The sequence below is a fragment of the Zonotrichia leucophrys genome, chromosome 26 (genome assembly GCF_028769735.1).
Source record: "Zonotrichia leucophrys gambelii isolate GWCS_2022_RI chromosome 26, RI_Zleu_2.0, whole genome shotgun sequence".
Classification (NCBI taxonomy): domain Eukaryota; kingdom Metazoa; phylum Chordata; class Aves; order Passeriformes; family Passerellidae; genus Zonotrichia; species Zonotrichia leucophrys.
This window is the reverse complement of record NC_088195.1, coordinates 5,756,555-5,780,778: the sequence shown is the minus strand read 5'-3', so window position 1 is coordinate 5,780,778 and position 24,224 is coordinate 5,756,555. Positions and strand designations below refer to the sequence as shown.

Here is a 24,224-nt window from a genome sequence, read left to right as displayed (position 1 = left end):
TGCAGTGGGCAGGCCTGGCCGTGGGCAGCTACAGTGGGCACAAGGAGATGAAGGAGGGACTAAAAGCTGCAATTCCCTCCCCGCTCCCTGCTCACCCACCCAGCCCCAGGGAGGACAGCTCACACCCAGGGTCTCCCCCTTCCCAGGGGCCACAGGGGCAGAGTGCTGGGGGCTCACCTGGAGGCCGTGAAGATGTGCTTGGAGTTGGTGCAGATGGCGTTGATGGGGCTGTCATGGCCCTTGATCTCCCCCACTGGGGTGAAGTTGTCCACGTTCCACACCTTGATGACGCCTCCTCGGCAGGCGCTCAGCACCATGGGGCGCCCGGGGATGAAGGCCAGGGCACACACCCAGTCCTTGTGGGCATTGGGGATTTGCTGGAGGCACAGAGCACAGCCATGACCAACCTCACCTGCAGCACCACATGCACCCATCTGGCTCCCTGTCCCAGCTCCTCACTGACACCTCAGGACTGACTGGGACCTGGTGGAACTGGAGGTGCCCAGCTAGGAGCCAAGGGCGTGAGCTCAAAATCACGGCTTGGTTTCTCCCTTGGGCAGGAGACAACCCAGAATTCAGGGTGGAACACAAGCCTCCACACTGCAACTGATGCCTCAGCCTGTCTGAAGGAGAGGCAGCAATCCCAAGCATCCTGCTGGACAAATTATGGGGGCACAGCACACCCTCACCCACACATGATCAGGACTGTAAGTGCCCGCTCCACTGGCACCAGGTTCCTGGACAACCCCCCAGGCCCCAGCAGCAACCCCCCTGTGCCCTGTGCTCCCCTCCAGACCTGGATAAGTTCCTGCTGCTCCAGATCCCACTTCTTTATGCCGTTGTCCCTGGAGCCACTGAAGAGGACATCTCCCTGGATGGCCAGGCACTCGATGCCATCGTAGTGAGGGGGCTCGAAGTTGTGAGTGGGGCTGATATTGCCCACCATGCCCTCCGTGATCTCAAACACCTGGGGGAGAGCAGCAGGTAACAAACCACGGATGGCACTGGGGACTCCCTCCCCTGGGCAGTTTGGGCACCACTCTCTGTGTCCCAGGCTCAGGGACACAAAATCAGAGTGATTTTGGGAATGGGACTGGGCATTGGTTGCTGAAGGCTTTTGGGGCTGAGGGTCCTGCCACAAGCAGAGGAGATCTGCCACCAGGGACAGCCCCACTCTGCTGCATTTTAGTCATGGTGAACCTTCACACTCCTCTGGAGCCACACTGACAGCTGAGGGGGATCTGTCTCACCATCTCACCACCCCTCCCCACTTCCCTGGGGACAGTTCTAGTGAAACCTGCTAAAACCTGAAAGGAAGGGACAGGCTCCTGCTGTGCTGGAGCTGTGACTGAGCAGGCACAAGACATCTTTATCAGTGGGGGATTATTGAGCAGAACAGGGTGAACTGCTCATCTGGGTCAGCCCTCACATGCAAATCACAGCCAGAGAGTCTGGAGAAGTTGCATTTCTCTTATGCATCAAAAGTGCATTGTGAACCAAGCAAAAGGCGAGATTTGGGAAGAGGAAACAAGGGAAAACCTCACATGCAGAGGTGAAAACAGAATCTGGGCTCAGCTCTCAGGAGGAGGGAAGAGTGAGGGGTTGCCAACATCTGGGCTTCCCTACAGGACTTGAAAAATGTGAGTGTTAAAGTGGTAGGTGCTGCTGCCTATGTCTTGTCCCCAGCAAGCCTCTCCTGTTGAAAGGCAAGGCTTTAACAGTTAGGCAATGCAGTTAACAGTTAGGCAAGGAGTTAACAGTCAGGCAATGCAGTCAAACCTCCACTCAACACTCACCACAATGGCTCAGTGATAGAGGCAAGAAAGGCTCTTTTGCAAGGGTTTATTCCAGCAGGGTAACTCAGTCCCTGAAGGACAAACCCGGGGAAAGAGGAAGAACCACGAGGAGCCGGAGCTCATAAAGGGGAAGGGGTGGGGGGCAGAGGGGCCTGGCCACCAGGGGTAGGAGGGTGGTACCAGGGATACCAAACCAGTGACAGGGGAAGGAGAAACCAGGGGAAGTTGTGACACCAAGTCCATAGGGGAGACTGTTTTCCCTTTGGGAGGGATGATCTATGGTAAGTGTTAATGATGTTTCCAGGGCTCAGGGCTTGGGGATTGACCAAGAGGGGAGAGTTCATGGGATGCTACAGGACTGGGGGTGCTGCTCCCCAAGGAGCAGAGTACCTTGACATAGTGATCCTTGGAGCCTGTGACCACCAGGTCGTGGTTGCTCGGGGTCTGGCTCACTGTCAGGCACATCACGGGCCCGATGTGGCCGCTCAGCTTCCCCACGGGCTGCAGCCTGAGGGGAGCAAGGGCACAGCTCAGCCCCTGAGGGCAGCAAGGGCACAGCTCAGCCCCTGAGGGCAGCAAGGGCACAGCTCAGCCCCTGTGAGGGCAGCAAGGGCACAGCTCAGCCCCTGCAGGGGCAGCAAGGGCACAGCTCAGCCCCTGTGAGGGCAGCAAGGGTGTGCAGGGGCAGCAAGGGCACAGCTCAGCCCCTGAGGGCAGCAAGGGCACAGCTCAGCCCCTGTGAGGGCAGCAAGGGCACAGCTCAGCCCCTGAGGGCAGCAAGGGCACAGCACAGCCCCTGTGAGGGCAGCAAGGGCACAGCTCAGCCCCTGAGGGCAGCAAGGGCACAGCTCAGCCCCTGTGAGGGCAGCAAGGGCACAGCTCAGCCCCTGTGGGGGCAGCAAGGGCACAGCTCAGCCCTTGCCCGTGCTGGGGCTCATCCTGAGGGCCCTCACACCCCCAGCCTCCCCCAGCCCTCTCTGGGTGCCCCAGCCAGGGCTGCTCCCTCTGGGGCAGAGCGGGCATGGAGAGCTCATTGTCCATGATCCAGGGGAGGAGGGCAGGCTGAGTGTGCCAACATCTGGCTGGACAGCCTCAGAGTGGGCCAACATCTGGCTGCAGAGTCCAGGCTGCAGCACAGGGTAAATTAACCTTTAATTCTTAAATTAAGATTTGTTATTATAAAATATCTTAATTTTTTTTTAAATTTAAAATATTAAGTTTTAAATAAATCTTAAAATTAAGAAAAATTTTTAAAGTCTTAAATTTAAGAAGAACTTAAAGATTTATGATCTTAAAAAATCTTAAATTTTTAAAGATTTAAAATCTTAAATGTTAAATTTAGGAAAAAATTAAAATCTTAAATTTAAGAAAATCTTAAATCCTAAATTAATCTTTAATTCTTAAACTATGATTTATGATCTTAAAACAGCTTAATTTTTTAATAATTTAAAATCTTAAATTTAAAAAAACTAAAATCTTATATTTAAGATCTTAAATTTAAATCTTAAATCTTAAAAAATCTTAAATTAATCTTTAATTCTTAAATTAAGCTTTATAATCTTTAAAAATCTTACATTTTAAAAAAATGTTAAATCTTAATTTTTAAATAAAACAACTTTAAAATCTTAAATTTTTTAAAATTTAAAAATCTTAACTTTAAGGTCTTAAATTTAAATCTTAAATCTTAACAAATCTTAAATTAATCTTTAATTTTTAAATTAAGATTTATGATCTTAAAAATATCTTCAATTTTTTAAAACTGAAAATATTAAATGTTCAATTTAAAAATCTTAAACTTAAGATCTAAGAAAATCTTACATTTAATAAATAAAAAGATTTAAGAAAAACTTAAATTTACATCTTAAAAAATCTTTAACATTATTGTAAACCAAAACTACTACCCCCCCCCATAGGAAAGCATCCTGAAAACCCTTATTCCAGGCAATTCCTGCTGTGGAAAAGGCTTTCAATTTGCCTCAGGGAATGATTTAATTGGTCCCTGGGGATCATTTCATGCCACTCTGAGCCCTGCCCTGCTGAGCCCCATCCCTGCCCAGCTCAGCTCTAATCCCTGCCCAGCTCAGCCCCCAGCCCTGCTGAGCCCCCAGTCTTGCCCAGCTCAGCTCCAATCCCTGCCCTGCTGAGCCCCAGTCTTGCCCAGCTCAGCTCCAATCCCTGCCCTGCTGAGCCCCCATCCCTGCTCAGCCCCCATCCCTGCCCAGCTCAGCCCCCATCCCTGCCCAGCTCAGCCCCCAGCCCAGCTCAGCCCCCATCCCTGCCCAGCTCAGCCCCATCCCCGACCTGCTGAGCTCCCAGACGCGCACGGCGTTGCCGGCGGCCGCGTAGAGCGCGGTGCCCGCGGGGTTGAGCGCGATCTGGTTGATCTGGTGCTCGCCCTGCACGCTGGTGACCGTGCGGTTGCTGGTCCCGGCACACGCGTCCCCAGAGATCACCTGGCCCGACGACCTGAAGGGGCAGAGTTCAAAGGGGTGATGGATTCTACCTGCTGGGGAGTAATTAGGGTTGAGTCTGTGATTGCAGGAGGCTGGGCAATCACAGAATTCACAGAATGACCAGGTTGGAAGAGACCTCAAAGATCATCGAGTCCAACCCAGCCCCAGCACCTCAACTCACCCCTGGCACCCAGTGCCACATCCAGGCTTTGTTAAACACCCCCAGGGACGGTGACTCCACCACCTCCCCGGGCAGCCATTCCAGAACTTTATCACCCTTTCCATGACAAACTTTTTCCTGATATCCAACCTATATTTCCCTTGATGTAGCTTGAGACTGTGACCTCTGGTTCTGTCAGTGCTGCCTGGAGAAAGAGCCCAGCCACATTTGACTACAACTGACCTCCCACCAACTACAACCCTTCAGGAAGTTGTAGAGTGATGAGGGCAGCCCTGAGTCTCCTTTTCTCCAGGCTGAGCACCCCCAGCTCCCTCAGTTGTTCCTCACAGGGTTTGTGTTCCCAGCCCCTCAACAGCCTCACTGCCTCCTCTGGGCATGCTCAATGTCTCCATGTCTTTCCTAAACTGAGGGCCCAGAGCTGGACACAGCACTCCAGGTGTGCTCTCACCAGTGCTGAGTAAAGGGGCAGAATGAGCTCCCTGCTCCTGCTGGCCACACCATTCCTGATCCAGGCCAGGAGCCATTGGCCTTCTTGGCCACCAGGGCACTCTGCTGGCTCATGTTCAGCCTGCTGTCCATCAGCACCCCCAGGTTCCTTTCTAGGCACTGTCCAGCCACAGCATCCCCAGCCTGTACCTTTATTCTACTATCCTATATTATGTGGCTTTTCTCTTCCCAGAGAAAAGCAAGGCACAATTTTTCCCAAGGATTTTCTGGGAATGTCAGAGAGAAGCCTCAGAGAAGAGAAGAGAACAACAATTTTTATATCTATTCTCTGCTCCTGTTGTTTTGCACCTGTGGAATGTGTTAGGATATTGTTTACCTGCAGGAATTTAGTAATTGGGTTCTGCTGAGGATTGTTTTGTTTCCTTGGCCAATCACACAAATCCATTGCCTGACTGTTGAGAGACAGTCACAAGTTTTCTTTAGTATTCTTTAGCATTTTTTGTACTATAGAAAATACATAATAGAGAGTGTTCAGCATTCCAAAGCCTTGGAGTCAGATGTCAATCATTCCTGTGACAGGGGCACCCTGATATTTCTATAATACTATATTATACTATAATACTCTATTATCCTATAATATTATATTATCCTATTAAAAAAACCCCATCTGTGGAGACAGATGGGCATGCCAGCCCTCTCCTTTGGAGAGCTATCCCTTGAATGGGCTGTGATAAAATCTTCTCAAACTCTCTTGGACTGAGAAATCCTCCTTGGTCATGGTGAGTTCCCAGCACGCTTTGGAACCCCATGTAGATTTGTTGGGATTGATTGGTTTTTCCCACCCCTGCTTTTCCCCATAAAACCCCAGTTTCTAGCCTGTTCAGCAGGGAGCTGCTGTCCCTGGCCTCCTTTGCAGGGTGCTGGAATAAAGGAACTCTGTGGAACAATCTCATGGTGCTCCTGTCTCTTTGTCCCTGTGTTGGCCTGGGGACACCTCACAAGGCAGAGCTGAAATCACTGAGAGCTGAAATCACTGCTCAGAGCTGAAATCCCTGCTAAGAGCTGAGCTGGCTGCCTCTTGCTGGGGTCACCCTGCAGCTGAAGGATTGCTGAGACCCCTAGAAAGTTGTCTCTTGGGGGACCTCTCTCTGGGAAGGTTGTGGTGTCCAGGCTGAGCCATCAGACCCCCACTGCCCTTGCAGACAGTCTGATACAGCTTTGACCTAACTGGTCCTTGAATCCAAAACACCGTCACCAGTGACCAATTATAAAATCACCCTTTGGTAAAGAAATCTCCATAACACATTCCACATGTGCACAATGACAGGTGCAACAAGTGGAGATAAGAATTGTTTCTCATTGTTTTCTCTGAGCTTTCTCCCAGCTTCCCAGGAAAATCCTGGGAGAGCTGTCTCTCTCTGTTCAGAGGATATGTGGTTACCACAAGGCTGAACAGAGCCTAGAACAGAGGTTGGACAGAGCTAAAGAACAAAGTAGGGATTTATTAGGAGACCTCAATTGATCCACCTTGGGCAGCACAAGAGCCCAGCAATTTACATTTTGTCTGAGGCAAAGTAGCCTTATAAATATACCACTACTATGGTTGAATTGTGCCTAAAGACAAAAAAGCTTTTGTTCTCTATTGCAGCTTTTTAGATACCCAAGGCACTTAGTATAAGTTTCTACTAAAAGCTAAAATCTATATTCTAAATCTGTATTTCTATTTCACTTTGTAGCTTTATATATCTCAGTCTCTCCAGGGGTTTCAGTTCAATCCTTGTGCTTAGATTTCCCTCCAGGCCTGTGCCCTGAGGGGTTTGTACCAACACCAGCCAGGGCTACAGCCCAGGTGAACCAAAATGCATGACAGGTCAGGGGGTCTCTCACTTTTATAAGTTTTGGTCCACTTGCATATTGGAGCTAATTGTCCAATTACAGATTTAACCCATGCAGTCCCATCCTGCTTGTTTTTCTGTCTTTAGTTCATGTTGTTTGTGCTCTTGGGCTGACGTTTGGATCATTTGTCCTTGGTGCCCAGCTGGAACAGGAATTGTTTTGTCTCCCTGTTCTGTGCACAGAGCTCACCATCCTATAATATGAAGCCCAGACCCACACACTAAAGCAGCACAGCATCTGAAAAATAGAAAAACTAAACCTGAGACTCTTATCTCAGGTTTTGGAGGATGAGACCAGGAGGATGAGACCAGAGGCACTGAGGAACCACAGGGCTGTCCCCAGGCTAGCACAGCTGGGTCCAACACTGAGGAAAGGCCCTGGAGTGTCCCCGTCCCTCTGGCCACAACGGGACCAACAGGAGCTTTGTCCCACAGGGCAGTGCCCAGCCTGCAAAGGCAGCCAAGGATCAGGGTCTGTGCCTGACTCAGAGCATCCTGCCCTGGTTTTCTGAGTTCCCTCTGCTCTCCTCCTGTGCCTCTCTGCTTCCACAGAAGGGCTGGTGAGTGCTGGCATCCAGCACAGGGCAGAGAGGTCTCAGCCTCTGTGCCAGGAGGGAAACCAAGGCAGGTGAGCTGAGGCTGGATGGGGAAAGGAGACCTGTGCCACAGCAAGTGGGTAACTCTGAACTGCTATAGGAATGAGCCCCATGTTGATGGAGTGACAAAACTGTCCTTTGTCCCCTTAAAAAGGAAAGAAACCCAGAAGTTTCTCTCCTCAATTAGGTGAAAAAGCCACCTCACAGGCCTGGGGGACTTCACTTCAAACTTAAGGATAGCCAATTGCACAGAAGCCAAAAAGTCCCACCTGGGCAATTTACTAGAAAAAAGAAGAGAACAAAGAAACAAATCACTTTTGTGGGGTGCTTTAGCAGGAGCAAGAACGTCTTGTACTTGGCTTTTTTTTTCTCTGTTTGTTATTTTGCCTTTTATTAAACCATTTTGTTTCCAACACTACCACAGAAGCCATCCTGCTGATTTTAGGCCTCCAAAGGTAGCTGAGCTATCTTGGGTGAGTAACTGACCTCCAAGAGCTCATGAGACCTGGCTCAAGGAGGCTCCTATTACTCCCTATCATCCTGTCCTAACCTTGGAGCCCTACTCCAGACTGGCAGCCACAGGTACAATCTGTTCCATGCTCCTTTCTGGTCCTCAAACTCCTCACAGAGCCCCACGTTTCCCACTGAAGAGGCTGTGATTTACGCAGACACTCTGCTGTTTGGGGCTGTGCCCCCCATGGGAGCTCCCAGCTCTCAGAACAGCTGCAAAACCTCTTCAAAGCTCCTGATCCTTAACAGTGCTGGATTCTGCACCTGAGACACAGCAGCCCTGGCTGTGTGTACACAGCAGGGAACAGAGAGCAGCTGTGGGAAGGGACCTGGGCATCCTGGTCAATGTACATGAATCAGCAGTGCCCTGGCAGCCAGGAGGGACATCCATGGCCTGGACACACCAGGCACAGCATGGCCAGCTGGGCAGAGGGGATTGTCCTGCCCTGCTCTGCACTGGGGTAGCCTCACCTCAAGCCCTCAGGGCAGTTTTGAGCACCACAATATAAAAAATACATTAAGGCATTGGAGAGCATCCTAAGGAGGGCCATGACAATGGTGAAGGGTCTGGAGGAGAAGCCTCATGAGGGGCAGCTGAGGGCACTTGGTTTGTTCAGCCTAGAGGGGAGACCTCACTGGGGTCTTCAACATCCTCATGAGGGGCAGCAGAGGGACAGGCACTGATCTCTTCCCTCTCATGACAAGTGACAGGACTCACAGGAATGGCTGGAGCTGAGCTGGGAGATGTTCAGGTTGGATGTCAGGAAAAGGTTCTTCCCCAGAGGGTGCTGGGGCACTGAACAGGAACAACTGGGAAATGGGCACAGCTCCAAGCCTGTCCGAGTCCAAGAAGTGTTTGGAAAAGCACAGGGTGGGATTGTTGGGGTGACTGTGCAGGGTCAGGAATTGGATGTGATGATCCTGGTGCGTCCCTTCCAACCCAGCATATTCTGTGATTTTATGACCCTGAGTCTTTGCTGCAGGAGTCCCTCACCCCAACCTCTCCCACCCTCCCTGTTCCTTAGGAAAGCAGCACTGCAAACTGGCACTAAGGAGCTGTATGTGGCCATGTCCCCAGCTCCTGTAGGTTCTGTAAAGGCTTCTGCAGAGCCAGAGGAGCCCAGAGTGCCCAGGTGCCCGAGCTGACGTACGTGAGGGTGCGGACGCAGCGCGCGGAGTCGCGGATGTCCCACACCTTGATGTAGGACGTGGACACGGTGAACACCAGCCCCGTGTGGCTGCAGTACTTGATGGAAACCACATTGTTGGGGTGGCCCTTGAGAGAGGCGATTTCCTGGCCTGTCACCAGGTTCCACATCTTGCAGCTGCGGTCTGTGGGAGGAAGAACATGCCCAGGAGTGTTAGTGGTGTCTCCTCCAAGGACATATAGGCTTGAGGACAATATTCCCTCTGAGCATGTTCCCCCACCCACAGGGCCAGAGGAAAGGAGCCAGCCAGCCCCAGCACAGGGGCAGAGCTCAACACTGAAAAGAGGAACCATCCCTGTAATGCCAACACTTCCCTTGCATCCTCCCTGCCCATCACCCACCTTTGGAGCCCGTGAAGAGCAGCTCATCGGTGGCATCCAGGCAGAGCACAGGCTTGGTGTGTCCCTCTGCCACTGAGACACACTGCAGAGGGGCTGTCCGGGCATTCTTGGTGCCACCCACCGGGTTGATGATGCCCCTTCACAGGAGAGAGAGAACAGGTACAGTGTGGGGTGGAGGGGCACGGTGCCCACAGCCCCAGGGCATGGGAGAACATGAGCAGCCTCACACCCAGCCCAGAGTGAGACACTGCTCCACCTGAACCTGGCCTGTCTGAGCTGAGGTCTCTGTGGAAACCCCAGAATGTCCCCATGGGCACCCCCTGCCCACCTCTGCCCCTGCCATCACACAGGGCAAGGGGGAGGCTGCCCAGTGACCTCTGCTCTCCCCCTAACCTCTCCTGCCTCACCAGCACAGACCCAGGACAGTTCAGGACACTCGGCTCCATGGCCTGAGGTCCATTTGTGGACTCTCCAGCCTGAAGCTGAAGCTCTGCTGGGATTATGTTTCAGAGTTCCAGTATCAGCACCCCATCCCCTGAAGGCTGTCACCCTCTGGCTGGTGGCATTTGAAGACAGATCCCAAGGGTGACAAAGGGCAGCACCAGCATCTGCCCCCCACATCCCTGCTGCAATGGCTGTTCCTGCCCCCACTGCTGGCTCTGGGCAGGACAGCACCTTCCCCTGCCAAGGAACACTGCTCTGTGTCCTGGGGGACATCATCTGCCAAACCCTCCACCTCAGACATGCTCAGAGTGCTGAGCACCCCCAGCCTGACCCTCCTGTGTGTGACCTGGTCATCAAGCACAGCCTCAACACTCCCAAGCTGTGCTAATTTCTTCTTACAGGCAGAGAAACTGATGTATGGGGCTAGAGAAGGGCAAGGTTTGCATTAGTTGTGAGGACAAGCACAGGCTCATTAATTGGGTTTGGAAATCACATGCATGTGATGTTCCTCAGCTCTGCACTTACCAAAGCCAAGCCAACAGCCCTCCCCTCACCCCCAGAGCTTCCAGCAGCCTCAAAGCAACACTGAATCCAAGGGGAAATCCCTGCACTGCATCTTCCATGGACTTTGAGTGGCTGCCTGACTACAAACTGCCCAGGGTGACCCTCTCAGAGTGGTCTGGTGTCACCTCCCCTGTCACAGGGGCCTGCAGGAGCTCAGGGCACAGGCAGAGGGGACACCTGGGTGCTGGACAGCTGATCATGGAATCATGGAATGGTTTGGGTTGGAACTTTAGACACCATCTCATTCCATGTCCATGCCATGCGCAGGGACACCTTCCACTAGACCAGGTGGCTCCAAGCCCCGTCCAGCCTGGCCTTGGACACTCCCAGGGATGGGACAGCTGCTGTGGAAAACCTGTGCCAGGGCCTCACCACCCACACAGGGAAGAACTCCTTCCTAACATCTAGCCCAATCTCTCCTCTTTCAGTTTTAAACTGTTCCTCCTTGTCCTGTCACTATTTGCCCATGTACAAAGTTGCTCTCCCTCTTTGTAACAAGCCCCTTTAGGCACTGGAAGGCTGCAACGTTCCTAAAGGATGGGGGAAATGTGGCCCTTGTTCTGGGAAACCTCTGTAGGGGTGGATGTAGGGAGAGAAGCCCAGGAGACCCTTAACTGCAAGGCTGAGCTCTGCCACAATCTGACTTTGTTTCTTTAGGGACAGACTGACCTTTTCCAGCACCAGGGCAGCACAACCAGGCACGAGCTGAACCTGAGATAGCTGCCTGCAAGAAGCTTGCACAAAGCATGTACTGCAAGCACCCTTCCCCACCATCTCACCATCCTGCTGGAGAGCTGGGGAAGGGCTGGCACCATGAGTGGTGGCCTCATGCTGGCAAGAACCCATCAGAGCTGGAGGAGAACATGCTGCCAACCCAAAGCAGCCAGCACCCACCAGTGAGCCCAGCACCACGCACCAAGGGCTAATCCAAGCAGGAACAGCCTGAACTGACAGCACCAGGCACCAGAGGTGGCATGCCAGGGGGACAGACACACAGGCTGGGATGGGGGAGAGCAGCAAGCTGCAGGCAGAGCATGCAGGGACAGGGAGAGCAGGCATCTGACAGAGAGAAGGAGGAGCAGAGGAAGGGATAATAAATAGAATTGTCTATACCTCAGCACCTCCGAGACAGAGGAATCGCTGTCATCAGACCTAGGGGCAGAAAATTAGCAGGATTATGGGAGAGAAAACCCAGACTAGAGAAGGCAGCAGTGGAGTCAGAGGTGGAAGATTGTTATTGCATCCAAGCCAGTGTAGGACAGAGAGAAGGAGAGGAGGGAAGGAGAAGGAGAAGCACACATGGAGAACCAGGGGAGAGCAGAAGAGCAGGAGGGCATGTGAGGAACAGACAGCAGGTCTCCATCAGGGAACACCAGCGCTGCTAGCAAGCCCAGAGCAGCACCTGACCTGCCGCCAGGAGAGGCTGGAGCAGCACTTGTGGCTGGACGCCAGTCCATCAGCTTCCTCTGAGCCCTCATCCCCTCACCCCATCCTGCTCCCTCATCTTGCCAGGGCTCCAAGTCTGTCTGCAGGCAGAGGCCAGCACTGTGAGCTCAGAGGGGCACAGTGGGCAGGAGCACAGCCCTGCCATGGCAGCTGCTCCATCACAGGGAGGAGCAGGGAGTGAAGAGGTGACAGGACACTGGCTGGAGCCAATCCAAGCCCTGGTGTTGCTATACACCCCCACAGGACTCAGTACAGGCCATGTGCTATCCTGGTCTGGGTTCCCCTTGCTCAGACACCCTCACCCCAGCAGGACTCACTTGTCCAAGGCAGATCCCTGGCTCTGGGTGCTCGTGAGACGGGAGAAGACGTTGCGGTCATTGCGTGGACGGGTGGGTGGGGAGGAGGGTGGTGTGAAGCCGATGTCTGCAGGCCTGAGCCAAAGGATCAGAGGACACATGACTTGGGAACTGCTCACCTGGCACCTGACAGGGCCCAGAAAGAATCCTGGGCCACACAGCCCCCCTGCCCATGCCAGTGTAAGTCCCGAGCTCACCTGGCAGGCTGCCCACGGTCGTAGGATTTCCGCCGGGTCAGGGGCGAGGTGTCCGAGCCCCGGGACTGCCTGGGACTGCAGCAAGTGAACAAAGCACAGTGGGTGCCTGCCCTGCCCAGGGTCCCTCCACAATCAACACCTCTGCCCTCCCCCAGAAGAGCAAACAAGAGACCGGGCTGGAGTCACAATCTCGAGGCAGAGTGCAGAGGCTTTTGGCAGCCCAAGACACCTCCAAAAAGGCTGATAACCCAGAGCAGGGAGTTGGGGACCCTTGTGGTTGTTCTCCCTGCTTCTGAAGTATCCCCTGTCCATCTCCCCCCTTCCTTCCCTGCTCCTGAGCTATCCTCCTCTCCATCTGCAAAGGACACCAGCACACTCTCCAAGCCCCACTGTGGAAATTCCCCACAGCATGCTATACCCAAGCATGGAGAGATGCAGGATTGGGCTCCCCTACCCCTCTGCACCTCCCCAGGCCAGGCACAGCTCCCCAGGCCATGCCCCTGAGCCTCCCAGGCACTGGTGGCCCATGCTCACAAGGTGCTGCCCCGGGTGGGCAGGCTGATGGTCCGTGACACCTTCTCCTTGTAATAGGGGTCCCGGATGGAGAAGCCGATCCCGTCCTCCTTGATCTCCATGAGGGACGCCAAGGACTTGGTGATGTTCTTGGTGGACACGTCCAGCGTGGGTCCCAGACACTCAGCTGACACTGCCTTCATCTGCCCCGAAAGCTTGGGCTCTCCCTAGAGCAGGGCAGAGGGCTCAGGATGGGCACATGGGGACAGTGGGAGCAGCCAGCAATGGGGGCTGGAAGAGTTTGTGCTCTCTGGCCACAAACCAGCTCCCCACATCCCACTGGGATGCCCATCAGCCAGCTCTCCAGCAAACATGGCCGCCTGTACAGAACAGTGGCTGCTTTCCTCCATGGGGACATCCTCAGTGCCACTCAGATTTGGGAGGTATTGCCTGGTGTGGTGGGTGCTTCCCAAGTCTCCTGTGCCACTCAGATTTGGGAGGTATTGCCTGGTGGGTGCTTCCCAAGTCTCTGGTGCTCCAGGACAGGACCACTGCACCAGGAGACCTTGGTTCTGCCCATCCATAAATCAGCCACACTGCCTTATGCCAAGCCTGGCTTGCCAAGGTTCAGGCTGCAGAGCAGAGGCCTGAAGCATCACTGAACATCCCTCCATCCCTCCTCCCTGACCAGGACACACAAAAAGGCCAACTAACCTTGAACTTAAAGTCATCCTGGCTTGCTGAGCCCTTCATGGTGAAAGACTGGGAGATGCTGCAAGGAGAAAGGAACAAAGATGGATCTTCGGTGCCAAACTCTCTTCAGAAAGCTGGTGCCACTGCTCCACCAGACTCCTTGGGTCACCCTCTGCCCCCAGCACCCTTTCTCCAAGGAATGACCAAGCCTTCACTCCTTGCTTGTGTCCAAGAGACATCCTGCTCCCCCCACCAAGGGCTGGGCACCACAGAAAAGCTCAGGTGGGGCTCTGTTCATCCATGCTCCTCTACAAGGTCCATGAATGGCATCAGGCAGTGCCAGGCTGGGTGCTCACCTCCCATCTGAGGCCAGGCTGAACTCTGAAACTTCCTCATCTGTGCTGGTGTAGCCATTCTCTGTGAGAGGGAGACAGTGCATCAGCAGAGGGGACCCAGAGGGGACACCACTGTCACCAGCCCCTCCTCCAAACCCTGCAGCAGAGGGGGCAGCCCAGGAGGGCATGAAGGATAACCCAGTCCCTGTCCCTGTTATCCATGGCCAGGAGGAAAGTGTAGGGGGTGACTCAGTCCTTGTCCCAGTTATCCATGGCCAGAATGGTGTGGGGGGTGACCCTGTCCCTGTGATCCATGGCCATGAGGGCATGAGGGATAACCCTGTCCTTGTCCTTGTTGTCCATGGCCAGGGCACACAATCCCACCCAACATGGCCTTTGGGCAGGGTCCCAGCCACCTCCAGGTGGGCACCCAGCCCACAGGCAGCACTCCTGGCCTGAAGCTGCCCCTGCCTCAGGCCCCACCTTGCTGGACATTGTGGATCAGTGCCTGCAGCTCAGGGTGGGACTCAGCCTTCTCCCTCAGGGCATCCAGCAGGGCGTGGTTCTGTGAGGAGTTGGCCACGTCGTTCTGCCGCAGGCGCCCCTCCAGCAGCCGGATCTGCGCCTCCTTCTGGGCCACCTGCAGCCCCTGCACAGGCAATGCTGGCACTCAGCAAGGTCCTGGCACCAGGTCCCCACCCTGGCAGCCAGGAAGAAGCCCTGTCACACATGCACAGCCCTGCCAGCCCCACACCTTGTCGATGGAGGCTTTCAGGAAGTTGTCCAGCAGCAGCCGGGCTTCAGCCAGGGAGCAGGAGCTGATCACCACCGAGGTGTCCGTGGAGTCCAGCTCCTCCTGAAACACACAGGGACAAAGGCTGGATCAGCAGGGCAGCTTTGCTGCTGGATGGGCCTCCATGGCAAGCACAGCACTTCCATCACCCTGCAAGCACTGCCCAGTCCAACCCTCACCCTCCCCAGTCTGCCCAGTGGCTCCTGGGTGTCGCAGACATCTTTTTATGAAAATCCTTTTCTTGGGATTTTTTCTTCCTGAGAAGCTGAGAGGCTTCAGGAACAAAATGTAAACATTGATTATCTGCTGCTGTGGAATGCAACAGGTGGATCTGTGATTGGTCTCAGGTGGTTGTTTCTAATTAATGGCCAATCACAGCAGAGCTGGCTTGGACAGAGAGTCTGAGCTGCCTTTGTTATCATTCTTTCTTTTTCTATTCTTAGCTAGGCCTTCTGAGATGAAACTTTTCCTTCTATTAGTTTTAGTATAGTTTTAATGTAATATATATCATAAAATAATAAATCAAGCCTTCTGTAACATGGAGTCAGATCTACGTCTCTTCCCTCATCCTAAGACCCCTGTGAACACGATCACAACTGGGCAGATCCAGCCATGGGACTGTCCAGTGCTGAAGGGCTCATGCACTGCTACAGAAATTCAGGCTCCAGCACAAAACTAGACCATGAACAGACACCGGGCTCACCCAAATCCACAACCCAAAGCCTGGTGTGAATTAACAGCAGCCCTACTTCCCTGCTAATCAAGGTGACAGTTGGGGACAAGCCAGGGACAGCACACAGCCTCCATTTCAGGCTGCAGGCATTGAGGGGAGTTGGGAGCTGCCCAGTGGCATGCCCAGTATCACAACTGGACACAAAACCTAGATGGTTTCTGCTAGGAAAAAGCCAATCCTCCTGGGGGATGTTTCCAGTGCCTGAAGCAACAACCATGGGTACAAGTGACCACCAGCCCCATGGGCAAATGGGGGCTGCAGCCTCCCTACAATTCCAGGGCAGCAGGACACCAGCATGTTCATGGACATGCAAGGACCTGCCAGAACTCCTCTCTGTAATTAATCACCTAATGAGAAGTGGCTGTGTGGGTGAAGCCTCACCAAGAGTGACAGCTCAGCGGACTCTGGGTCCTCTGAGCAGAGCCCAGCCCCAGCTGGCTGTGCCCAAGGATGCTCTTTGCACAGAGGGATGCTCTCATTTTCTCCCTGCCAGCCAGATCCAGTCCTTCTGCCCACCTTGGTCTCCTCAATCTGCATGATGGTGGCCTGGCAGTCTGAAATGCTGTCGTTGATGTAGTCAATGTTGGCCCCCAGCACCTCAATCTCCTCGTTCAGCTCTTGCAGACCCTTCTGCTCCTTGGGGCTCTCTGCCTGCAGCTTTGCCCGCTTGCTCAGTAACGCCTCCTGCAGCAGCGACAGCTCCTCACGTTTCTGGGGAAAAGAGAAGGGAATTAGCACTGTCCACATGGCCACCTCCCTGTCCTGCAGCCACCAGCCAGCCCCCTCTGTGTCCCCAGTGCCACAGCCACCTTGATGAGTCTCTCCATGTCTGCCTCGAGGTTGACAATGGTCATTCTCTGCATGACAATGTCGAAGATGCGCCGCTCCAGCGACTGCCACTTGAGGCGGGCAGCTTTGCTGAAGGTCTGGCTGGACCCCTTCTTGGGGAACTTCTTCCTACAGCCAGAGGGAAGAAGAGGCATTTGGGCAGATGGCCACACCGTGCTGGAGAGCCAGGCTTGCCCTAGGATCTGGGATATGGCTGGCCAGAAACAGAGGATGCATCTGTGCTGTTTCTGCATTGCCCAACTGTAGGAATGTGCTCTCTGTTGATGGAGTGACAAAACTATCCTTTGTCTCTTTAAAAAGGAAAAAAGCCCAGAAGTTTCCTTCTTTGATTAGGTAAAAAGACACCTCATAGGACTTGGGGGACTTCACCTCAAACTTAAGGATAGCCAATTGGACAGGAGCTAAAAAGTCCTGCCTAAGCAATTTACTAAAAAAGAAAAGACAAAGAAACTAATGGCTTTTGTGGGGTGTTTTACCAGGAGCAAGAACCTCTTGCACCTGGCTTGGTTCTTTTCTGCAAAAAGTTTTGTCATTTTGCCTTTATTAAAACTTTTGTTTCCAACACTATCACAGAAGCCATCCTGCTGATTTTACGTCTTCTAAGGTAGCTGAGCTATCTTGGGTGTGATACAGATCTGCGAGAGCTCATGAGACCTGGCTTGAGAAAACCATATATCACCCAACTTTTCCTCTTAGCAAAGCGGGACAAGAGATGAGTCCAGCAGGGTTTGTGCCACAACATTTAATCCTCATTGAGGGCCAGCTTTGACCTCAAGCCCAGGTGACAGTCACACTCTGCCAGCACAGCTTATCACAGGATCAGTGATTTAGTATGGCTCAAGTGGACACTAAGCAGCCACCCTGCAATTTCCACCACCCACCAAAAGCCAGGCATGGGATCCCTGGGATGTCTCACCCCCGACCACCCAATCCCTGCCCTGACCTGGCAGGCCGAGCCCCATTAATGGAGGCCGAGGAGTCTCCCAGGAAGTTGTTGATTTTCCTGTTCCACTGGCGCACGATGCTGGAGACGGAGCGAGCGCCGCTCTCGGGCTCGGAGGAGGTGGTGCTGGCCGAGACCTCGGCCCCTGAGTCCAGCATGGGCGGCTTGGGGCCCGTCCTGCCCGCCACCCTGTCGGACATGGGCTTGGCCAGACGGCGCAGCGCTGACACCTGCCCAGGGAGGACAGAGGAGAGGGTCTGTGGTGTTGCATTTTAGTTTAATGTATGCTCAGTCTCACCCCTGGAAAATGTAGGGTTTGTTCCAAGCCCGTGATCCTCCCCTGAAGTGTCACGGATCTGTAATCCCATTGACCCAAGGCTTATTCCGTGCCTGCTATTAACCTGTGCGAGGGAGACCAGGCTCTCTCTTGGCCCTTTTCCCCCTAGGCTCTCCCTCTCTCTCCCCCTTTCCCCCCTTCTCCCTCAGAAACCCTGCTGCTCCCAGGGGTGGGACCCCCAATAAATCCTCACCTAATCTGGAGTCTCCTTGCCTGGCTGCTGCTACCAGGGAACACACAGCTTAGGGGGGACTCCCTTAAAGGAACAGCAAATGGTGTCAGCTGGGCAGCCCCACCCAGCCTAAACACATTGGTATCACCCCCAGGTCCCCACAGGTCTGAGAGCAGCAAAGCCCAGGGATATTTGTGCCTCATGGGGCTCCCCCTCCTCCCTCATAGCCCACCCCTGCTATCAGGCTCTGCTGCTGGGGATGGGGAACTCTGCTGCTGCCTACATCCATTTCCCACCTGGTTCTTGAGCCATAAAACCTCTCCCTGCCTTTTGGGGACCCCATTCCCAAAGCCAGCCTTGTCTGAAAGATGGGATTTCTCTGAGCCAAGCACTGGGGCCCAGACCCCCATGGAAGCTGGGGGCTGTGTGGAGGAAACCCCCTTTCCTCACCTCCTGCGTTTTCCTCCGCAGCACAATTTCCTGCTGTCGCTTCTGAGATTCCAGAGCCCTGATCTGGAACTGCAGGAGTGAGAAAGAAAAAGACACCCCTGAGGTCCAGCCCAGATGTGGTCGCAGTCCCAGTGCTCCCTTTGGCATAGTCTCACTCCTGATTTTAACAACGAACAGGCTCCCAGTCCTGAGCTGGCTCTGGCTGCACATTCCCCCTCTCACAGCATCCCCCACAACTCCAACAGGAGCAGTGGGAAGCCTTTGGGAGCCGTTCATCCAGCTGTGCTCTGCTAGGACCTCCAGTGAGGCTTCACCAAGCTATCTGTGAGCTCCTGGAGTGCCAGAGCAGGACAAACCCCCTCCCCAGCCAGACCAGTCACAATCTTGAGGCAGAGTGCAGAGGCTTTTGGCAGCCCAAGACACCTCCAAAAAGGCTGATAACCCAGAGCAGGGAGTTGGGGATCCTTGTGGTCCTTCCCCCTGCTTCTGAAGTATCCCCTCTCCATGCCTCCTGCACATATGACAAGCCGGGCTCTGACCTCCTGCCGGCGCTGCTCCTTCTTGAGCTGCGCGATCTCCCGGTTCCTCTTGGTCTCGGCCAGGCGGCGCCGCTGCTGCTCCTCCCGCATCTGCTTCATCAGCGCCACCTGCAAGGAGGGGCCACTGTGCCACCGCCCCGGGGCACCCCACACCCAGCACACAGCGCTCTGCGCTGCCACCACAGTGCAAAACGCTGCTCCAGGCTTGGCCAGGATTCCTCCCCGCCCCGGCACATCCAGGTACCTTTGCCTTCTTCATCTCGGCCACCTCTGCCTGCAGCTTGCGCAGCTCCCGCTCGTAGCGGCTCTGGTTCTTGAGCAGGCGAGCGTGCTCCTTCTGGGCTGCCTGCAGCTTCTGCAGGTCCCTGTTCATCTCCTTCAGCCGCTTCTCGTAGTCTGCCTTGATCTTGTTGGCCTTCTCCTCGGTGTAGCACTCCATGGTGCCTGGTGGGTGGGGAGAGAGCTCGCAATGCACCCCAGGACCCTCCTGCACCCACAGACCTGCCTGGAGGCACCAAGCACTGTGACCCTCCTGTCCCATCTGAGCCCCCTCACCCATCAGGAACTGGGGTCTGTCTGGGAATCCTGCTGGAAGAACTCAGCACAGAGTGGAGATACAGGGTTGGCCTGAGCAGAGCTGCAGACTGGGACACACAGCCACACACAGGGGTGACCCTGCCCTGTTTAAGCCACACCACTGGTTCTTTTGTGCCTCTGTTTCCCCAGGAGTCCCCCCAGCTCATGAAGTGGTGCTCAAGGCTGGAAGAGGCTTTGCCACCCTTCTGCAGCACCAGCAGGGTGCAGAGCTGTGCAGCTGACTGATGCTGCTCCCATGGCAAGGCAAGCAGAGTCTTGGGGGCACCAGGGATTCAGGGAGAAGCAGCAGGATGGCAAAGCTCTACCAGAGCAAGGGCTGGTTGCTTTGACTTAGAGTTAGCTGGGTTTGAGCTGGAACTGGGGTCTGGGAATGGGATCCCAAGGGTGAGGCAGTTCTCACTGAGGTTCTGCAGGACACGGTCCCGCTCCAGCTGCGTGTCCCGAATCTTGTTCTGCAGCAGGATCAGCTTCTCCTCATACTGGTGCTTGAGGGTCTGCAGCCGCCGCTGGCTGTTCTCCAGCTCATCAATCAGCTTCTGCTTGATCTCAATCTCACAGGTCAGATCTGCCAGGTCGGCCTGGAAATTCACAGCTGGAGGCAGAGGAGAAAGTCAGGCTGGGAACCATGGGGAGCATCACTTGCATGGCCCCACTGAGTCACAGTGTCGAAAATTGCAATGCAAGATGTTTTCTATTACCATCTGTATGGCAGATTATCTTTTGTCAGTGGGCAGTTTGCTTTATCTCTCTCTCTCTGAGTGACCACAATGACACCTCCCTCGGAGGGGACATCTGCTGATAACAGCTATTGAATGTCCCTGCATGACTGATAAGAACTACAGCATCCCATTGGGAGATGTGAGCCCAGAGGGAGGAGCCAAGCATTCCTACCCAGATATAATCCAGAGGTTTTTGAGCTTTCTCCACTGGATTGCCCACAGGAACAGCAGCTGCCTCTTCTTCCCCTGGATCTTCAGAGGAAGAGACTGCACCTTTCTCCAGGATCCCTGCTCCAGCAGAACCAGCCCTGACACTGCAGGAGGGCTGAGCCACAATTCCAATGGGACTGCTGCCAGCACCCTGACCCACAGGGTGTCAGGCTGGGTTCTGACTCTGGCAGTGTTGTTTTGATTTACTGCATTGTTTATTTTATCCTTTTTTTTCCCTTCCCTATTAAAGAACTGTTATTTCCTGCTCCCATATTTTTGCCTGAGAGCCCCTTAATTTAAAATTTATAGCAATTTGGAGGGGTGAGGAGGATTTACATTCTCCATTTCAGGGGAGGCTCCTGCCTTCCTTAGCAGACTCCTGCCTTTCCAAACCAAGACACACAGCACATGGAGAGGGCAGAGGGCTGATGGGAACCCCCACTGCTGGGGAGCAGCAGCCCCCACCCACAGAGCAGGCATGGCTGGGGCATGGTGAGCTCTGCCTCCCCCAGACCAGAGCTCATTGCCAGAGATGCCAGCAAGTGCCCCTCCATGCCCATGGCTGCACACAGATCTCCACTTTACCCTTCTCCTCTGCATCCGAGTCCGAGTCCACCAGGCTCTCTTCACTGGCCGAGTCCTCATCTTCATCCTCGCGCCCATCCTCTTCCTCACAGCCACTCTCATCTTGTTCTTCCTCCTCCTAAGAGATGAGTGCCTAATCTCAGCCAGCAGGATGGTCTGTCCTTCTCCCCACAGCTTCTCCCTCCTCCAAACCTAAGCTCACCCTACAGCAATGGGCCACAGCCCCCCAAATGGGACTCAGCCTCCCACACAGCATGCCCAGGGGCTGCAGCACCATTTCTGGACCCCCAGCACATCCTGTTGAGAGGAACAGCAATTTGACCCATCCATCCCTTCCTAGCTGACCCCTCTTCATCTATGCTGATTGAAAACAAGCCCCCAAAAACATGGACTCCTCATTCTACATCCAGGCTGACTGGGGAGTATCCAGCTTCCACCCTGCTCCAGCATGGAGCCCTCAGCAGAGTGACCCTTCCAGCCTGAGCTTGGTCCCTGTCCCATGGGTGGCAATTTCAGTGCTCCACCACCCAGACACCCCCCCCTCATAGCATGAGCACAATGCTCACTCACCTCTTCCACCTCGTTCTCATCCGTCTCCTCCCCATTATCCTGCTGCAGTTTCTGCCTTTTCTTAAACGCCTCCTTCTCTGGGCTGGGGGGAACAGAGGGGGGCTGGTGAGTCCCAGCATGAGAGAGGCCAGAAACAGCTTCTGCTGGGCCACCTTCCCCTCCCTGCTGCTTTTGGACCCTTTGGGGGAAAACAGTCTCTGGAATTACGTGATGGGGAACAGGAGACAAAGGGGAGACGAGGGGAAGGGAAGGTTTGGGAAGGTTTGGGAAGGGAAGGTTTGGGAAGGTTTGGGAAGGTTTGGGAAGGGAAGGTTTGGGAAGGGAAGGTTTGGGAAGGTTTGGGAAGGTTTGGGAAGGTTTGGGAAGGTTTGGGAAGGTTTGGGAAGGGAAGGGAAGGGAAGGGAAGGGAAGGGAAGGGAAGGGAAGGGAAGGGAAGGGAAGGGAAGGGAAGGGAAGGGAAGGGAAGGGAAGGGAAGGGAAGGGAATGCAGGTGTGTGGGCTCTGGCTGTAGCAGAGGAGACCCAACCCCACAGGGACAGACCAGCACTCAGCCTCCCCCTTCCCCTCACCTCTTCCTCTGCTGCCGCCGCTCTTTCTTCTTGAGGCGCTCCAGGTCCTGCTTGGCCCGTCGGAGCACGTCGGAGGCCTCGGTGTCCAGGGCGGCCGCGGGGCTGCAGATCCCAGCCAGGCCCGGGCCCGGGGAGGAGCCCACGGGGAACGGGCCCCGCGCAGAGACCCGCGAGAGGCTGCGCCGCAGGGACTCGTTCATGGACTCGCTCTCCAGCAGCTTCGTCCTGGGGAGTGCAAACAGCACAGTCCAACAGGGGCCATCCCACTGGCTCTACAGGGGGGTCTTGCCTGGGTTTAGAATCACAGAGTGGTTTGGGCTGGAAGGGACCTTAAACCTCATCTCATTCCACATTGCTGCTACGGAAGGGGCAGGGATGCCTTCCACTAGACCAGGTTGCTTCAAGCTCCATAGACTTACAGATGTGGAATAACCACAGCTGCTTTGGGCAAACTGTGCCTCTGCCTCACCACCCTCACAGGGAAGAATTTCTTCCTAACTTCTGATTTAAATCTCTCCACTTTTAGTTTAAAGCCATTTTCCCTTGTCCCATTACTACCTGTCCACACTAAAAAAAAACAAAACAACAGCTCTCTCCCTCTTACTTATAGCCTCCTTTAGGCAGTGGAAGGGGCTCTAGGGTCTCCCCAGAGTCTTCTACAGACTGAACATGATGTGCTCAGGTGGTGTGAGCCAGAGACAGTCACTACTAAGCCATTCCATCTACTGATGGGTCAGAAAGCCACAGTGCTGCCAGACAGGGTACCAGGATCAAGCAGGGTGGCATGGACCCACCTTTGGGAGGCAGCAGTCCCTGGAAGACCCCAGGCACTTCCAATAGAACTTCCCCCTCCATTGTTTTGCGGAGATAATCAAAACTCCACAACTTTTGTGAAAGTTGTAAAGCCGGGGTGTTTATTACAGCGCTGGACGCATGTGGGAATCGTTCCCCTCAAAATGACATGTGTACTTCTGGGAACTTCAGGTTCTTTTTTATCTCTCTCTCAGATACATATGCATACAATTTCACAATAGGTTTATATATATTAATTTTTACAAATTTTGTGTACATTTGCTGGTAGTTCCTCTTTATCAGAAAGAATTCTTAAGTCAAGTTGACTTGCTCACACAGCAGTCTCTGTCTCTCTCTATCACTCTCTGTCTGCCCCCCTCTTATCTCTGTCTTTCACTGAAGCAGTTTCTCTGAGCCTAGGCTTTTTTGCAGCCAGACTACACAACAAGCTACATACTTAAAGATGTACCTTCCACCTGAATCAAAATAGATTTCTACCCTGGAAAATTTCCACTCTGCCTCACCACCAATGCCCATACCAAAGACAACAATAGCCAAAGCACTTCCTGCCACCAAGGCTGGGCCTCCTTCAACCCTGCATAGCAGCAGTGGAAATCACACAGCACTGAGCTGTGTGAGCCCCCCAGCCCCAGCCCCTGGCCCCAGGAGCCCAGACCTCTCAGCAGTGTGCCCGCTCACCTCAGCTCCTCAATCTCCCGGATGTAGTTCTGGATCAGGGTGCCGATGGCTTCGTTCCCGTCACCTGCAGCACAGAGACACCGCTGAGAGAGGCACACCCTGCTGTCCCCCAGCCCCCGGCCCAGCTGCTCCCTGGGCTGGCCCCCCATGCCATGCACAGCCCAGCCCCACCTGCTTTGGCCAGCATCATGTTGGCCTCCTGGCTCATGAGGTAGGTGACCCTGCTGTTGATGGCGTCGATGGCCTCCTGCATGGCCTTGACGCGCATGCGCAGCGCGCTGTTCTCCTTCTGCAGCATGGCGTTCTCCCGGAACAGGTCGCTGTAGCCCTCCGTGCCATCCTCCCCGATCACACGCTTGCCCTGGGGGCACAGGAGGGCAGCCCCTGAGGGCAGGGCAGGCTGGGGCACGGAGACACACCTGGGGCACCCAGACCCACCTGGGGCACACAGAGACACACCTGGGACACACAGAGACACACCTGGGACACACAGAGACACACCTGGGACACACAGAGACACACCTGGGGGACACACAGGCCCAGCTGGGACACACAGACCCACCTGGGGCACCTAGACACACCTGGGGCATGGAGACCCACCTGGGGCACACAGACCCACCTGGGACACACAGAGACACACCTGGGACACACAGAGACACACCTGGGACACACAGACCCACCACTGCACCCCT

The 24,224-nt window shown here is 54.3% G+C and overlaps 1 protein-coding gene across 3 annotated transcripts in view; it reads right to left on the bottom strand.

Moving 5' to 3' along the window:
- Positions 1 to 24,224, bottom strand: part of KIF21B (kinesin family member 21B) — a 56,040-nt gene that overhangs the window by 7,707 nt on the left and 24,109 nt on the right. For all 3 annotated transcript variants that reach the window (XR_010442882.1, XM_064733308.1, XM_064733309.1), the window contains exons 9-34: positions 23,704 to 23,893; positions 23,533 to 23,596; positions 22,042 to 22,266; positions 21,473 to 21,554; positions 20,903 to 21,020; positions 19,789 to 19,980; positions 19,036 to 19,235; positions 18,792 to 18,899; positions 18,253 to 18,321; positions 17,294 to 17,523; positions 16,311 to 16,458; positions 16,018 to 16,212; positions 14,730 to 14,831; positions 14,459 to 14,624; positions 13,997 to 14,057; positions 13,662 to 13,719; positions 12,969 to 13,174; positions 12,435 to 12,509; positions 12,199 to 12,312; positions 11,549 to 11,587; positions 9,428 to 9,564; positions 9,030 to 9,210; positions 4,098 to 4,262; positions 2,187 to 2,304; positions 797 to 967; positions 178 to 377 (exon numbers count right to left, since the gene is read on the bottom strand). Coding sequence is in view for 2 of the 3 variants with exons in the window: in XM_064733308.1 (XP_064589378.1) it covers positions 178 to 377; positions 797 to 967; positions 2,187 to 2,304; positions 4,098 to 4,262; positions 9,030 to 9,210; positions 9,428 to 9,564; positions 11,549 to 11,587; positions 12,199 to 12,312; positions 12,435 to 12,509; positions 12,969 to 13,174; positions 13,662 to 13,719; positions 13,997 to 14,057; positions 14,459 to 14,624; positions 14,730 to 14,831; positions 16,018 to 16,212; positions 16,311 to 16,458; positions 17,294 to 17,523; positions 18,253 to 18,321; positions 18,792 to 18,899; positions 19,036 to 19,235; positions 19,789 to 19,980; positions 20,903 to 21,020; positions 21,473 to 21,554; positions 22,042 to 22,266; positions 23,533 to 23,596; positions 23,704 to 23,893 (3,614 nt within the window). In the remaining variant the exon portion in view is untranslated. The remainder of the gene's footprint in view (positions 1 to 177; positions 378 to 796; positions 968 to 2,186; positions 2,305 to 4,097; positions 4,263 to 9,029; positions 9,211 to 9,427; positions 9,565 to 11,548; positions 11,588 to 12,198; positions 12,313 to 12,434; positions 12,510 to 12,968; positions 13,175 to 13,661; positions 13,720 to 13,996; positions 14,058 to 14,458; positions 14,625 to 14,729; positions 14,832 to 16,017; positions 16,213 to 16,310; positions 16,459 to 17,293; positions 17,524 to 18,252; positions 18,322 to 18,791; positions 18,900 to 19,035; positions 19,236 to 19,788; positions 19,981 to 20,902; positions 21,021 to 21,472; positions 21,555 to 22,041; positions 22,267 to 23,532; positions 23,597 to 23,703; positions 23,894 to 24,224) is intronic.